The sequence below is a fragment of the Saimiri boliviensis genome, chromosome 2 (genome assembly GCF_048565385.1).
Source record: "Saimiri boliviensis isolate mSaiBol1 chromosome 2, mSaiBol1.pri, whole genome shotgun sequence".
In the NCBI taxonomy this organism is placed as follows: Eukaryota; Metazoa; Chordata; class Mammalia; order Primates; family Cebidae; genus Saimiri; species Saimiri boliviensis.
In genome coordinates, this window is record NC_133450.1 from 75,021,007 (window position 1) to 75,038,883 (window position 17,877).

Here is a 17,877-nt window from a genome sequence, read left to right on the forward strand (position 1 = left end):
TGAACTCAAATGGTTACTTGAATTTGAAATGGGCTACATATGGTTCATTATGGTTTATGTGAAACTACAAGAGGTTGTGAAGAAAAATATGTAAGAAGGACAGTAAATGAATCATGGGAGTGGTGTTACTATCTCCCACTTAGATAAGCTCTTATGAAGGAGGCAGTGGATGGGATGGTTGGGCTTTAGTGAGATTACTTGGGCCAAGGAAGCAGAAGGGCCATGTTTTTGCTTTTGGTCTCTTCCTAATGATTTTTTTAAAACTCTTTTTGTTTTGCACTAGGTTTGGAGATTGACAGGTCATGGCCTAATTCATTCATTTAAAAGTGAACATGCTAAGCAATCCATATTTCGAAACATTGGGGCTGGAGTCATGCAGATTGACATCATCCAGGGCAATCGGATCTTCTCCTGTGGTGCAGATGGCACGCTGAAAACCAGGGTTTTGCCCAGTGCTTTTAACATCCCTAACAGAATTCTTGACATTCTATAAAGATTGGGGTTTTATTTTTATATACATTTCAATTAAAAGGCACACTACAGTAATCACTGGGCAATTCTGCTTTCTAAGCAGTTGTTAACATACTGAAAACAGAGAATCTCTGTGTAGAATTTGAAAATGACCCAAGCCAAGTATTAGCTATACAGGTTGGTGGAATGAATGCGCATGTACCTTATGCTGACATACTAAAAAAATAAAATAAAATAAAACCTAGTATTGTATGAGGGATAGCTATTCTTTACAGCATTTAGCAAACCTGATTCAGAAAACATTTGAGATTAGCAAATTAGTAACTTGAAATAATGAAAAGTACCTTTATACCAAATTAAGGAAGAAAATGTTGCTGATTCGGGTTTTTCTTCCTGTTCTTACCACTGATTGAAGCATGCCTGCAGCCTCCTCCTTTGTTGAATGAAGGATAATCATAAGGGTAGGAGCTCTAGACCACCAGGAAAACTTTCTTAGCCGTGGAGCAGTACGCAATGACCAGTTCGCCGCTGTGAGAGGTCATTTCCATTCTTTCCTGCTGAATATTTTTCCTGTTAGTGTTTATACTGAGCTAGTACTGTAACTTGCAAATGAGTGCAAATTTAAATGCAATGTTTTCCTCACAATTTGAACATTCACATTTTTTTGACTGCTAGTTTTTCTATTTATATATTTGCCTTCATGTTAGGAATGTACTATGTGAACATGGCATATTTGTAGTTAACCAAACACACCTTCTTAGTCCAGTTTAGTACTTTTTCTTTTCATGTACTCAAACACCCACAACATTTAAGGATATGTTGAAACGACACCAATAGAACATTTCATATCATAATTAAAATGAATGTTAGGCTTCTTGTGGCCAGTTAATAGTTGATGACATTGGTGATATTATTTATTGCCACAGCCTACTGTATAAACTATGCAGAGTTAAATATTATTTGCTTGTAAGATATTAGCCAATGTTGTCATATTTTGATGTATTTCCTTGGTTATGACCAAAAAATATGTTGAGATACCGAAACTAATGTCAGTGTGTTTAAATGTTTACCAGCAAATTGTCTCATCATGTTAATGAGAATGTTTAATGCCTGTGTGGTAAATAGTAAATATAATGGCATAAAAGTACCTTTCTCTGAAGATAATGTGATGTTCAGGCTGTGAAATACATATGTAAAAGAAAAATAAATGTTATTTGTTAGAGTTTTAGTTTGAGCTGTTTAAATAGGTTGGTCTGGCATTCTTTGATACTGTTTTTGACATTTGAGATTTTTAATTTGATGAAATATTTAATTGTTAGAGAACTTGCAAGCTATTAGGCAGTTTATTCATTCACAAGCATTTACTGAATACCTTATATACCAGAAGCCAGTCTAAGAAATGGGACACAGTTGAGAGCCAGACAGAAAAAGGACCCAATGTTGGGATTTAGCTGGGCAAGAACTGACCTCTGTACCTTCTCCAGACAGATTTGAAGTTTACTGAATGAAGTACTAACCTCCTACCCAACACTCAAATCTGAGTCTTGGCTCTTAGTTTGCTTCTAAGTAAGGGAGATCAGAATATGTCCACTGACAAGAAGAGCCAGGAAAATGAGCTTGTGAGAGACATCACAATACCTAAAGCAAAACTGGCTCAAAGGAGCTTTCAGAAAAAAGAGAAGAGGACTTTCTCTGTCAGATAAAAGCAGTAAGGGACTTCATTTACCTTCTAGCTTGAAACAGCTAAAAGAAAAAAAGAGCACCAAATGTATAAACAAACAATGGTTCTCAAGACATTAAGCATCAGGTAGGGAGGGACAGTGATCCCTGAGAGGTGAGCATTTAAATTGTCCCAACTTACCACCTTGAGAAAGTTTCCAGGCCACAGGTAGGGAGAGAACCCAGGCAGAGTCTAATGGTCTCTCTAAGTTGCTGAACTATAAGTCTGGGGCATATAATGTGGCTAGAGTTTGCAGACCAAAGGCAACAGAGCTGCACAGGAGCAGTGCAAAGAAGATCTGTATTAGTCTGTTCTCACACTGCTATAAGGACATACCTGAGACTAGGTCATTTATAAAGGAAAGCAGTTTAATGGACTCATAGTTCCGTATGGCTGGGGAGACCTCACAATCATGGCAGAAGGTAAAGGGAGGAGCAAAGGCACATCTTACATGGCGACAAGGAAGTGTATGCAGGGAACAGCCCTTTATAAAATCAGCAAATCTTGTGAGACTTATTCACTATCAGGAGAACAGCATGGGAAAAACCTGCCCTTGTGATTCAATTACCTCCTACTGGGTGCCTCACACAACATGTGGGGATTTGGGGAGCTACAAGACCAAATTTGGGTGGGGACACAGTCAAACCACATCAAGATCTTCCTCAATCTTAGGCTGAAAAATGGATCAGTGTAAGTTTGTGAGCAAACTACTGGCACCCAGGACAACAGCCATCTAAAAGGGATTAGAGGTAACAATCTACTCACACAAAGCTAGGAATTCAGCAGGCCCCCCCTTACCAGTGGCTTTGCTTTCCATGGTTTCCGTTACCTGTGGTTAGCCATGATCTGAAAATAGGTGAGTACAGTGCACTAAGAAATTTAGAGAGGGAGAGACCACATTCACATAGCTTTTATTACGGTGTATTGATTGTTCTATTTCATTATTGTTGGTCTTTTAGTATGCTTGATTTATAAATTAAACTTTCTGAGACAGAGTCTCAAGTCAGTCCTCCAGGCTAGAGTGCAGTGGTGCCATCTCGGCTCACTGCAACCTCTGCCTCCCAGGTTCAAATGATCCTTATGCCTCAGCCTCCTAAGTATCTGGAACCACAGGCATGTGCCACCATGTGCAGCTAATTTTTGTATTTTTAGTAGAGAGAGGGTTTCATCATGTTGGTCAGGCTGGTCTTGAACTCCTAACCTCAAGTGATCTGCCTGCCTTGGCATCCCAAAGTGCTGGGATTATAGGCATGAGCCACCATGCCTGTCCTAAATGTTATCATAAGTATATATAGAAAGGAAAAATACATATATAGTGTGTCTGGTACCATCCATGTAAGTCATGGGGCATAAGGTAGTACTCTCAAGGATTTTGCTGCAGTAGTAGGACAAAATTAGTCCTGGGATAAACACTCTCATGGTCCTACCTAAGAAAGCTAAAAAGAAAATGACCAAACTGTTTCCAAAATAGCTAAATTTTATCTGAGAACATAGCTCCAGAATATATGTAGGAATGAATACAAAAATATCCAACACTAAAGGTAAAATCCACAGTGTTTGACATTAAAAAAAAAAAGAACAAAACCCAAAAAAACCAGGCATGAAAAGTAGGTAAATATGAACCATAATGAGGGGGAAAATATCCATCAAAATGGATATAGAAACAGAGGTGATAAAATTAATAGCAAATATAACTATTTCATATGTCCAAGAAGCTAGAGAAACAATTCAATGTGTTAAGAAGAGATGTGGAAGACATAGATTCAAATCAAACTAATAGAAATTAAAACTATTAAGGTTTGAGATTAAAAAAAACACACTGGATGGAATTCACAGCAGATTAGACACTGCAGAGAGAAAAATTAGTGAATATGAAGGCACAATAGAAACTATCCAAAAGGAAACACTTTCAAAAAAAACATTGGAACTAAATAACACCAGTGAGGTCTGGGACAACTTTGAGCATCCTAATAACTGTGTTATTGGAGTCCCCGAGGGAGGAGGGTAAAGAAAACAATATAATTGAAATAATGGCCAAATATTTTCCAGTTTTGATTCAATCACAGATCCAAGAGGTTGAGTGAAACTCAAGCACGGGAAACAAGGAAACTATAGCAATGCCCATCATAATAAAATTGCTTAAAATCAGTGATAAGAGAAAAATGTTGGGATCACAAAAGGAAAATATACACATTGCATACACAAGAACAAATATAAAGATGACAGCAAATTTATTTCAGGAACAATGCAAACCAAGAGTGGAGCAATATCTTTTAAAGTACTGGAAGTAAAAAGGCTGTCAATCTAGAATTGTTTGCCCAGTGAAAACACCTTTCAAAAATGAAGTTTACATAAAGACTTGAAAAGGGTGAAAGAGTTCATCACCAACAAATCTGCATTATAAGAAATGTCAAAGGAATGTAAAGAAAGTTTCTCAATCAAAAGGAAAAATGATACCAGATGGAAATACGGATCTATTCAAAGGAATGAAGAGTACCAGTAATGATAACTACATAAGTAAATTACATTAAGACTTTTCCTCATTGTTTAAATCTGTCCTAGACAATTGTCTGTTTAAAGCATAAGTAAGACCAATTGTGGTGGCTCATGCCTGTAATCCCAGCAATTTGGGAGGCTGAAGGGGAGCGGATCATCTGAAGTCAGAAGTTCGAAACCAGCCTGGCCAACATGGTGAAAGCCTGTCTCTACTAAAAATACAAAAAATTAGCTTGTCATGGTGGTGGGCGTCTGTAATCCCAGCTACTCAGGAGGTTGAAGCAGAATAGCTTGAACCTGGGAGGTGGAGGTTGAAGTGAGCTGAGATTGTGCCATTGCACTCTAGCCTTAGTGACGGAGCAAGACTGTCTCAAAAAATAAAAATAAGAAAGCATAAGTAATAATGTACGGTACGTATATGTACAGGTAAAATGTATGACAACATCAGCACAAAGGCCAGGAGGTAAGTATACTGTTGTAAGCTTCTTACAATATATGTGAAGTCATATATCACTTAAAGGTAGATAGCAATCTATACTATAATTAGTTTTCAGAGTGACATCGGCAAGATAGCAGAATGGGTCTTTCCAATGCTCACCCTCTCACAGAAACACCAATTTAAAGCACTAGCCATGCATGGAAATACAAGAGCTAATGAAACCAAGTGAGCGATTACAGCACCTGAATGTTGCACAGCAATGAGAAAAGATGCTGTGAAGAGAAGAAGAAAGACAGTTTTACATGACCCATGCCACCCTTCCTTCAACCCTGGACAGTATGACCTGGAGGTGAGTACTAGAATGGTGCCTTGGACCCCAACACCAGGCCTGCCCCAGTAAAATCCAGCGCTAGACTCCTATTGCCCATATTTCAGGCCAGTACCGGCAGACTGAGCCTCTAAGCCCATCCAGGTACCAGGCAGGTTCCTGCAGCCCCAGGCCCCTGACTGAACTTCATTTCTGGGCCCACACAATTTCTAGGCTCATTGCAGCAGCCCCAGGCTCTGGACTGGCTCCAGTGCTAGGCCAGCCACCATAGGCTCCAGGATGGCCCCAAGGACTCATCAGGCCCATCCAGCAACAGGCAGACCCTAATGGATATAGGCTCCAGACAAGACCTCGTGGACCTGCTTACAGACCTGCCTTGGTGTCGGTGGACTTACCCCCTCAGGCTGACCCCAGGGCTGGGCTGTCCTCCATGGCTCCATGCTCCAGACCGTTCCCAGTACTGGGCTGGCCCCTATAGCTCTGGGCTTCAGGCTCACTCCAGTGTTGGGACCATCCCTACAGCCCTAGTCATCAGTGGGACACCCATGGACCCAAGCTCCAGGCCTGCCCTAGCACCATTTTAGCCCTTGCAGCCTCAGGCTCCAGACCATTCTTAGGCTCCAGGCCTGTCCCACTGCCAGGATGGCCTCAGTGACCCGAGGCTCCGGACTGCCCCCAACACCCAGCTGGCGCCAGCAGCTTGAGGCTCCAGGCTGGCCCTGCAACCCCAGACTCCAGATCAGCATTCGTGGACCTAGTTTCCAGATCCTCCTCAGCCTCAGGCCAGCATTCATGGATCCAGCCTCCAGATAGCCCTTGCAGACCAGGGATCCAGTCTGCCTCAGTGCCAGGCTGGGCCTACGCAACGCCAGACTTCAGGCTAGCACATGCAGACCCATCGTGTAGGCCTCCTCCAGCACTAGATTGGCAGCCATAGACCCCAGTACCAGGATGGCCCATGCAATCCTGGGCTCCAGAGCAGCTCGGTGCATGCTGGCCCACATAACCCCAGGTTTTAGGCCCACCCCAGCATCAAGTAGACACCCCTGGCCTCAGGCACCAGCTTGATACCTGCTGCCTCAGGAACCAGTCTTATCTCAGCTCCAGGTTGGCTACTGCAGTCCCAGACTCCAGGCTGGCATCCATAGACTCAGCCTTCAGGTCTTCCCAGCACCAGGCTGGCCCCCATGGTCCCAGGCTTTATGCCTGCCCTCGCACTAGGTCAGTACCCACAAACTCCAGTCCCAAGCTGGCATGTGTGCACACAGGCTCTAGGCCTGTCCAGTGCCAGGCCGGTTCTTTCAGACCCACACTTCAGCAGACCCAAGGTTCACACCTGTCCTAGTAGACCCAGCAGCATGTTAGCCCCTGCAGATTCAGGACCCAGACCTGGCACTGCAGACTCAGATTCAAGGTCTCTCCCAGTGGACTTGGGTGCCAGGATCATCCCATTGCCTGGCTAGACCCTGCAGACTCAAAAGTCAAAGCCTGTATGTACCCCAGCACTGGGTCAGCTCCCGTGGACCTAATCAACAGGTCCACTCCAATGAATCTAGGCTTATAGACCTAGGCACAAGGCCCGCCCATCTGCTGACCCAGGTACCAGATCAGCCTGCTCAAGAACACAAGAAGCAAGCCTGCCCATGGACCACAGCAGATAACCTGGCCAGAATCTCTGGACAGGTTGAAGTACTTGCCCAACCAAAGCAAGTCTGCAAGGCTTGAAGAAAGCCCCTACACTTCTAGTGTGCAGACATGAATGCATGGCCACGTGAATCAAGAACAATCAAGGACACATGATACCACCAAAAGAACTAAATAAAGCAACTGACCCTAAGGAAATGAAGACTTAGAATCCAGAAATTACACTTTTGGATATTTACGCAAAAGTCAAGTTTGTTGAAGAGATATTTGCACTTTTGTCTTCATTGTAGCACTGTTTACTATAGCCATCTAAAGAAAGCAACCTAAGGGTTCATCAACAAATGAATAAAGAAAATGGGGTGTATATACACAATGAAATTCTATTTAATCTTTACAAAGAAGGAAACACTATCATCTGTGTTAACATGGATGGGTTTGGAAAACATTATGCTAAGTGAAATAAGCCAGGCATCTCTGGGCACTGAAGAACACAGCAATTGTGAGGCAATAAACTCAGTGCTGTCCTGTTAGAGAAGAAAAGAAAACCAGACCAAACTCTGTTGATGCCTGCCCATGGAAGGAACATTTAAACCAACCCTAGCCAGAGAGGAAATGCTGATCCCGGCAGTCCGAAATTGAGTGTCTGTAAACCTTGCCACTGAGGGCTATAGTGGTCTGTGTGTCCAAGTAAACTTGAAAGGCAGTCTAGGCTATAAGGACTACAACTCTTAGGGAAGTCCCAGTGCTGAATTACACCATGGCAGCGGATTTGGAGGGGACAATGTACTGAGACACCAGCTGGAGCAGTCAAGGGAGTGCTGGCATCACCCCTTCCCTCACCCCAGGCTACACAGCTCATGGTCCCAAGAGAGACCTCCTCCTTCCACTTGAAGAGAGGAGAGGGAAGAGTGGGGAGGACTGTACCTTATTACATCTAAAATACCAGCCCAGCAACAGCAGGAGAGGATACCATTCAGAGTCGTGAGGCCCCTCTCCCAGGCCCTAGCTCTCAGATGACATTTTTAAACACACACTGGACCAACATGGAAAACACTGCCTTGACAGAAAGGATCCGGTCCTGGCAGGATTCATCACCTGCTAACTGGAGAGCCTTTGGGCCCTGAATAACTAGGAGTGATACCCAACTATTACACTGAGGGCCTTGGGTAAGCCTCTCAGATCAGTTGACTTCAGGAGAGACTCAGCACATTCCTGGCTGTGGTGGCAATAAGGAAAAATTCCTTCTTCTTCAGAAAGGAGAGGGAAAAGTGTCTTGCACCTTAGGTACCAACACTGCCACAGGAGGGTAGAGCACCAAGAGGGCTCTTGGGGTTCCTCAATTCCAAGACGTGATTCTTAGATGGCATTTCAGGACCCACCATGAGCCAGAGAGGAGCCCACTGCTCTGAAGGGAAAGTTTGAGGCCAGACAGCATTCACCACAAGCTGATTTAAGAGTCTTTGGGCCTTAAGGGAACATCAGCAGTAGTCTGATAGTACTCCTTGTGGCTTGGGGCGGCAGTGGCTGTAAGGTGAGGCTTCTCTCCCTTTGGAAAGGGGAGGGAAAAGTGAGAAGGACTGTATTGTGCAGTTTGAGTGCCAGCTTAGTTGCAATACAATAGAACACCAAGTAGACATCTAAGGTTTTTTGACTCTAGTCCCTGACTTTCAGATGGTATTTCTGGACCCTCCTGGGGCTTGGGCAATGTTTCTTCCCAGAAGGGAAATACAAAGGCCTGACCGGCTTTGGCACCTGGTGATTGTAGAGCCCAAGAGCCTTCAGTGAACATCAGCAGTATTCAGGGAGTGGTTACAGCTGGCACTGGAGGAGACCCAGTGCTGTGCTAGCTTCAGGTCTGACCCCATGCAGTCCTAGTGATGGTGGCCACAGAGGTGCTCGTATCACACCACCCTCAGCTTTAGATGGCTCAGAACAGAGACAGGGACTCTGTATGATTGGGAGAAAGTAAGGGAAGAGAACAAGAGTTTCTGCCTAGAAAACCAGAGAATTCTCCTGGATCTCATCCGAGACCATGAAGGTAGTACCTCTTTAAGTGTTCAAGAATGACAGTGTTACTGGACTTGGGTTGCCCTCTAAGGCAGATTCAGCTTAGATTACAGTACCAAAGTCCTTCCAAATACCTGGAAAGTCTTCCCAAGAAGGATAGCTACAAATAAGCACAGACAGTAAAGACTACAATAAGTCCCTAACCCTCCAGTGCCCAGACACTAAAGAACATTTACTAGCATCAATACTATCCAGGCAAACATGACCTCACCAAATAATCTAAAAAAACCACCAGAGACTAATCCTAAAGAACAGAGATATGTGACCTCTCAGAGAGAGAATTCAAAATAGCTATGTTGAGGAAACTCAAAGAAATTCAAGATTACTTAGAGAAGGAATTCAGAATTCTATCAGACAAATATAACTAAGAGATTGAAATAATTAAAAAGAATCAAGCAGAAATTCTGGAACTGAAAAATGCAATTGTCATACTGAGGAATTCTGAGTCTTTTAATAGCAGAGTTGATCAAGCAGAAAAAAGAATTAATGAGCTTGAAGACCGGCTATTAGAAAATACGCAGAGGAGACAAAAGTAAAAGAATAAAACACAATAAAGCACACCACAGGATCTAGAAAACAGCCTCAAAAGGGCAGACTTAAGACTCATTAGCCTCAAAGACAAGGTAAAGAAAGAAATAGGGGTAGACAGTTTACTCAAGTAGATAACAGAAAACTTCCCAAACCTAGAGAAAGGTATCAATATCCAAGTGCATGAAAGTTATTGAACATGAAGCAGATTTAACCCAAAGAAGACTGGATCAAGGCATTTAAAATCCAACTCCCAAAGGTCAAAGAGAAAGATCCTAAAAGCAGCAAGAGAAAAGAAATAAATAACATACCAATGACGCTCCAATAATTCTGCCAGCATACTTTTCAATGGAAATCTCACAGGCCTTACAGGATAGAGATATTTAAAATGCTGAAAGAAAAATCTTTTACCCTAGAATAGTATATCCAGCAAAAATATCTTTCAAACATTAAGAAGAAATAAAGACTTTCCCAGATTTAAAAAAAAAAAAAAAAAAAAAACTGAGAGATTTCATGAATGCCAGACCTGTCCTACAATAAGTGGTAAAGGGAGTACTGTAACCAGAAAGAAAATAAAACATTAATGAACAATAAATAATCACCTGAAGGTATAAAACTCACTGGTAATAGTAAGTACACTGAGAAATATGGAATATTATAACACTGTACATGTACCGTGCAAACTCCTCTTATCCTAAGTAAAAAGACAATGATGAAACAAACAAAAATAATAAATACAACTTTCCAAGACAGTTAAGATTTAAGACATAAACCGAAACAGAGAAAATTTAAAAAGCAGGGGGATAAAATTAAAGCATAGACTTGTATTAGCATTCTTTTTGCCTGTTTGTTTATGCAAATAGTGCTAAGTTGTTATCAGGTTAAAATAATGGTTTATAAGATAGTATTTGAAAGCATCATGGTAACTTCAAATCAAAAACCATACAATGGATACACAGAAATAAAAAGCAAGAAACAGGCTGGGCATGGTGGCTCATGCCTGTAATCCCAGCACTTTGGGAGGCCAAGGCAGGCAGATCATGAGGTTGGGAGTTTGAGTCCAGCCTGACCAACATGGTGAAACCCTGTCTCTACTAAAAATACAAAAAATATTGCTAGAAGTGGTGGTGCATGCCTATAATCCCAGCTACTCAGGAGGCTGAGGCAGGAGAATCACTTGAACCTGGGAGGTGGAGGTTGTGGTGAGCTGAGATTGCACCATTGCAATTCAGCCTGGGCAACAAGAGTGAAACACCATCTGAAAAAAAAAAAAATGCAAGAAACTAAAACTAAATCACATAACCACAGAAAATCACCTTTACTAGAGGAAAACAGGAAGAAAAGAAAAATAGAGAAAATTGCAAAAGAACCAGAAAACAAATACTAAAATGGCAGGAGTATGTTCTTACTTATCAATAATAACATTAAATGTAAATGGACTAAACTCTCCAATTAAAAAACATAGTTGGATGAAAAAACAAGACCCACTGATCTGTTGCCTGCAAGAAACACAATTCACCTATAAAGACACACATAAACTTAAAGGGATGAAAAAAGATATTCCATGTCAATGGAAACCAAAAAAGAGCAGAAGTAGCTATACTTACATTAGACAAAATAGATTTCAAGAAAAAAAATAACTATGATAAGCGACAAAGAAGGACACTATGTAATGATAACAGGGTCAATTTAGCAAGAGGACATAACAATTTTAAATATATACACACTCAACACTGGAGCATCTATATATATTTAAAGGAAATATTCCTAAAGAGATTGGCTCCAATACAATAATAGCTGGAGATTTCAACACCCCACTTTCAGCATTAGACAGATCTTCCAGACAGAAAATCAACAAAGAAACACCACAACCTGCACTCTAGAATAAACAGATCTAATAGATATTTATAAAAAATTTCATACAATGGCTGCAGAATACACATCCTTTTCCTCAGCACATGGATCATTCTGAAGGATAGACCATGTTAGGTCACAAAACAAGTCTTAAAACATTATTTTAAAATATCTATATATCAAGGATCTTCTCTCACCACAATAGAATATAACTAGAAAATAACAAGAGGAATTTTGGAAACTATGCAAACACATGGAAACTAAGTAATATGCTCCTGAATGACCAGTGTGTCAATGAAGAAATTAAGAAGGAAAACAAAAAACTTCTTCAAACAAATTACAATAAAAACACAACATACAAAAACCTATGGGATACAGCAATTAAAAAAGGTAAGTTTATAGCTATAAATGCCTACATCTGAAAAAAGGAAAAACTTCAAATAAACAATCTAATAATACATCTTTTCTTGAGACAGTCTCACTTTGTCACCCAGACTGGAGTGCAGTGGCCTGATCTTGGCTCACTGAGATCTTTACCTCCCAGGTTCAAATGATTCTTCTGCCTCAGCCTCCTGAGTAGCTGGGATTACATGTGTGTGTCACCATGCCTGGCTATGTTTTGTATTTTTTAGTAGAGTTGGGGTTTTGCCATATTGGCCAGGCTGGTCTTGAACTCCTGGCCTCAAGTGATCCACCCTTCCAGGCCTCCCAAAGTGCTGGTATTACAGGTGTGAGCTGCCATTCCTGGCTTATGATGCTTCTTAAAGAACGAAAAAAACAAGAGCAAACCAAACCCAAAATTAATAGAAGAAAAGCAATAATAAAGATCACAGCAGAAATTAATGAAATTTCAAAAATATATAAAAGATAAATGAATCAAAAAGTTTATTTTTTGAGAAGTTTTTAAAAAACTGACAAACCTTTAGCCAGGATAAGAATAAAAGAGAAGATTCAAATAAAATCAGAAATGAAAACAAAAAAAGATATCACAAATGCTACTACAGAAAGTCAAAAGATGATTAGTGACTACTATTAACAAGTACATGCCAATCAATTGGAAAATCTAGAAGAAATGGACAAATTCCAGACATAAAACCTAATAAGATTAAATCAGAAAAATAAAAAACCTAGATGGACCAAGTAATGAGATCCAAGTCATAATGCAAAGTCTCTCAGTAAAGAAAACCTAGGACCTAATGGCTTCACTGTTGAATTCTACCAAAATACCAATCCTCTTCAAACTATTCTGGAAACTAGAGGAGGAGGGAATACTTTCAAACTCATTCTATGAGGCCTGTATTACCCTGATGGTAAAACCAGGCAAAGACACAACCACCACCACCAAGAAACAAAACTATAGGTCAATATCCCTGATAAATACTGATGCAAAAATCTATTAGGTCAATTTGTTCTATAGTGCAGATCAACTATGATGTTTCTTTGTTGATTTTCTGTCTAAAAGATCTGTCCAATGGTGAAAGTGGGATGTTGAAGGCTCTAGCTATTATTGGATTGGAGCCTACCTCTCTCCTTAGCTCTAATAACATTTGCTGCATTTGTCTGGGTGCTCCAGTTTTTGTGCATATATATTTATTTTTATTTATTTTTGAGATGGAGTCTCACTTAGCCACCCAGTCTGCAGTATAGTGGCACAATTCTCAGCTCACTACAATCTCTGCCTCCTGAGTTCAAGCAATTCTCCTGCCTCAGCCTCATAAGTAGCTGGGATTACAGTTGCCCACCACCATGCCTAGCTAATTTTTGCATTTTAAGTAGAGACGGGTTTTCATCATGTCAATCAGGCTGGTCTCAAAGTCCTGACCTCAAGTGATCCACCCACCTCAGCCTCCCAAGGTGCTGGTATTACAAGTTTGAGCCACACCACCAAGCTGGATATATATTTTAAAATGTTATATCCTCTTACTGAATTTACCCCTTTATCATTTAGGTTTTTTTGGTTTTTGTTTTTTGGTTTTTGTTTTTGATACAGGTTCTTACTCTGTCACCCAGGCTGGAGTGCAGTGGCATGATCACAGCTCACTACAGTCTCAACCTCACATGCTCAGGTGATTCTCCTAACTCAGTCTCCCAAGTAGCTGGGACTACAGGCATATGCCAACATATCTAGCTTATTTTTTATAGAGACAGGATTTTGCCATATAGCCCAGGCTGGTCTCAAACTCCTGGGCTCAAGTGATCCACTTCCCAAAGTGCTATAGTTACAGGAATGATCCACCCCACCCAGCCAACCCCTTTATCATTATATAGTGAACTTGTCTCTTTCTATGGTTTTTGTTTTGAAATCTATTTTGTCTATGTATAGCTACTCTTGCTCTTTTGTGGTTTCTATTGGCAAGGAATATCTTTTTCCATTCCTCCATTTTCAATGTGTGTCTTATAGATGAAGTGTTTTTCTTATAGGCAATAGGTCATTGGGTCTTATTGGGTCTTTCTTGTAAAAAATCTAATCAGCCTCTCTGTCTATTGATTGGAGAGTTTAGTCCATTTATATTCAATGTATTATTGATAAGTAAGGACTTACTCCTGCCATTGTGTTGTTTTCTGGTTATTTTCTCTTTCTTCTTTCCTGTCTTCCTTTTAGTGAAGATGATTTTCTCTGATGCAATGTTTTTTCTTGCTTTCTATATTTTGTGTATCTGTTGTATATTTTGTGTATGTTTGATTTGAGGTCACCATGAGGCTTGCCAATATTTTACATAACTCATTATTTTAAACTGGCAACAATCTAACACTGATTACATAATCACACAAAGAAGCAAAGAGAAAGTAAAAACTCTATAACGTTGTCTCCACTTTTAAACTTTTTGTTATTTCAACTTTTATTATACTGTCTTGAAAAACTATAGTTATTTTTGATTGGTTAATCTTTTCATATTTTGATTCAAAATATGAATACTTTATCTTAATTATACTATTATACTAATCTGAGTTTTTCTATGTACTTATTAACAGTGAGATTTTTACCTTTGGATGATTTCTTATCGCTTGTTAACATACTTTTCTAATTGAAGTAGTTCCTTTAGCATTTCCTTTAGGACATACCTGGTTTTGATGAAATCCTTCAGCTTTTGTTTGGGAAAGTATTTCTCCATGTTTGGAGGACAGTTTCACCCACTATACTATTTTAGAGTAAAATTTTTTTCCTTCAGCACTTTAAATATGTCATGCCACTCTCTCCTGGCCTGTAAGATTTCCACTGAAAAGTCAGAAGTAGTGGAGCTCCATTGTATGTTTATTTCCTGTTGCTGCTTTTAGAATCCTTTCTTTATCCTTGAACTTTGGGAGTTTATGAAATGCCTTGAGGTCGTCTTCTTTGGGTTAAATCTTAAAGTTCTATAATCTTCTATAAATCTGCTTGAATATTGATATATTTCTCTAGGTTTAGGAAGTCACAGTACCCCTTTGAATAAGTTTTCTATCGTAATCTCTCTACCTCCGCTTTAAGGCCAACAAGTCAGATCTGCCCCTTTGCAGCTACTTTCTAGATTTTTGTAAGCATGCTTCGTTGTTTTTCACTCTTTGTCTCCTCTGTAAATTTTCAAATAGCTTGTCTTTAGCTCACCAATTCTGCTAGATCAATTCTGCTGTTAAGAAACTTTGGGGGCCAGGCGTGGTGGCTCACGCCTGTAATCCCAGCACTTTGGGAGGCTGAGGTGGGCAGATCATGAGGTCAAGAGATTGACATCATCCTGGCCAACATGGTGAAACCCTGTCTCTACTAAAAATACAAAAATTAGCTGGGTGTGGTGGTGTGCGCCTGTAGTCCCAGCTACTTGGGAGGCTGAAGCAGAAGAATTACTTAAACCCAGGAGGCGCAGGTTGCAGTGAGCCGAGATCATGCCACTGCACTCCAGCCTGTGCCTGGCAACAAAGCAAGACTCTGTCTCAAAAAAAAAAAAAAAAGAAACTTTGGGCCAGGCATGGTGACTCATGCCTGTGATCCCAGCACTTTGGATGGCCAAGGCAGGTGGATCTGTTGAGCCCAAAAGTTTGAAACCAGCATAGGCAACATAGCCAAAACCCATCTCTACTAAAAACACAAAAATTAGCCTGGTGTGGTGGCATGTGCCTTTAACTCCAGCTACTCAGGAGGCTGAGACCCAAGAATCACTTGAACTCAGAAGGCAGAGGTTTCAGTGAGCTGAGAGCATACCATTGCACTCCAGCCTGGGTGACAGAGTGAGACAGGGTCTCAAAAAAAAGAGACTGATATGTTCTGAAGAAGTCAATTGCATTTTCAACTCCAGAATTTCTGCTTTTTAATTATTTCAATCTGTTCTATATGATAGATTTCTGAATTTCTTCTGTGTTGTCTTAAAATCTGCCAAGTATTCTCAGCACAGCTATTTTGAATTATTCATCTGAAAGGTCACATATCTGTTTCTCCAGGATTGGTCCCTGGTGCCTTAGCTTATTTGGTGAGGTCATGTTTTCCTGGATAGTCTTGATGTTTATGGATGTTCGTTGGTTTCTGGGCATTGAAGAGTTAGGTATTGATACAGTTTGGCTGTGTCCTCGCCCAAACGTTATTTTGAATTCTAGCTCCCATAATTCCCATGGGTCATGAGAGGGACCTGGTGGGAGGTAATTGAATCATGGGACTTGGCCTTTCCCATGTTGTTCTCATGATAGCGAGTAAGTCTCACAAGAGCTTATGGTTTTATAAAGGGGAGTTCCTCTGCACATGCTCTCATAACTGCTGCCATGTAAGATCTGTGGTCCACCTGTGCATTTCACCAGGTTTGTGAACCCTCCCTAGCCATGTAGAACTGTGAGTTCATTAAGCCTCTATTTATAAATTATCCAGTCTCAAATATGTCTTTGTTAGCAGCACAAAGATGGACTAATAAAGTTGGTACCAGTTTTGAACCTGCCAAATCTGAGACAATCTCAGTCAATTTAGAAACTTTATTTTGCCATAGTTGAGAACATACACCCATGACACAGCTTCAGGAGCTCCTGACAATATGTACCCAAGGTGGTCAGAGCACAGCTTGGCTTCATACATTTTAGGAAGACATGAGACATCAACCAACATATATAAAATGAACATTGGTTCAGTCCAGAAAGGCAGGACAACTCAAAGCAAACGTAGGATGACTCAAAGCAAGGAGGGGTTTCCAAGTCATGGGTAAATAAGAGACAAATGGATGCATTATTCTGAGTTTCTGATTAGCCTCTCCAAAGAAGGCAATTAGATATGCATTTATCTCAGTGACGGGAGGCATGACTTTGAATAGAATGGAAGGCAGGTTTGCCCTACGAAGTTCCAGCTTGACTTTTCCCTTTAGCTTAGTAATTTCCAGGGGCCCAATATAGTTTCCATTCACATTTTCTCCCCTTTTAAAAATCTTTTAGAAAAGGCATTTTAGAATAAAATGAGTCTCTGGTCTCAGGTTTCTTCTAATCTCTCATGGCTAGGATGGTGTATTCCTAGACAGGTAAGTCCTGAGTCATTAGGAAAGCTCGTTTTTAGGAGGTTGTGTAATCTCATGTCCTGTGAAGAGAAAACAGTGGGAGGAAAGGAGAAAATCTAAAAGAACAATATCTTGGAAAATCAATCTAGGCCACATTACTCTGACGTCCATACACCAGTAGGCAGGTATCAAAGTGGCTTACATATGTAAATAGGTTGCCATTATTTTCTTAACTTTATGTTGTCTGGCTTCAGTTCGCAGGGCTTTAAGAAGGCACAGTTTAGTTTTCAGTGACTCCAAATTAGGAAAAATGGGGAAAAAAGAAGAAAAAAAATGAAAACATTCTTTTGAAGACTTGTAGCCAAAAAATAAAAATTGAAAACAATTAGGCAAGATTAGAATTTAACAACAGATGTGTTCTACAGTTTTTGAAACAATTTTTCTTCTCTTCAGTTTCCCAGATTTACTAAAGACAAATCATGGTAGCATTTATTTATTATACTTGACCTGATTATTTGTATACAGTGAAGCAAGAATAATTATTTTTTACATAGGCTTTTAAATTGACTTTCATGGAATTTTGTTCCATGGTAGGAATCTCAGATAAGAATTTTTCTTTTAAAGCTAAGCTCAGCCTTGGATCTCTGCCATTAAATACCTATGAGTTGGACGAACTCCTCTCCTCTTGAGGTTTCATGATAAACTTGGAGCTTCTGGGCCTGTCTAATAGTGACATTTTTTAATTACCACAGGTCAGGAACCGTGTACAGGAACTGTGTAGAAAAATGTATGAGGCCAGTTTTTCCAAGGACCTTTCATCGGCTCCAAAAGTCAAGTTTGGTTCCTTAAAGGAAAGCACATCATTCCAGTCAAAGCCTTGGTAAAATAACCA

General features: G+C 40.4%; 1 protein-coding gene across 5 annotated transcripts in view; it reads left to right on the top strand.

Annotated features, from left to right (window-relative positions):
- DMXL2 (Dmx like 2) overlaps positions 1-1,693 on the top strand; it is a 171,935-nt gene extending 170,242 nt beyond the window's left edge. For all 5 annotated transcript variants that reach the window (XM_074393600.1, XM_039469087.2, XM_039469086.2 and 2 more), the window contains one exon: positions 284-1,693. In XM_074393600.1, coding sequence (XP_074249701.1) covers positions 284-493 — 210 coding nt within the window. In that variant the 3' untranslated portion in view covers positions 494-1,693. The remainder of the gene's footprint in view (positions 1-283) is intronic.
- The last annotated feature ends 16,184 nt before the right edge of the window (positions 1,694-17,877 follow it).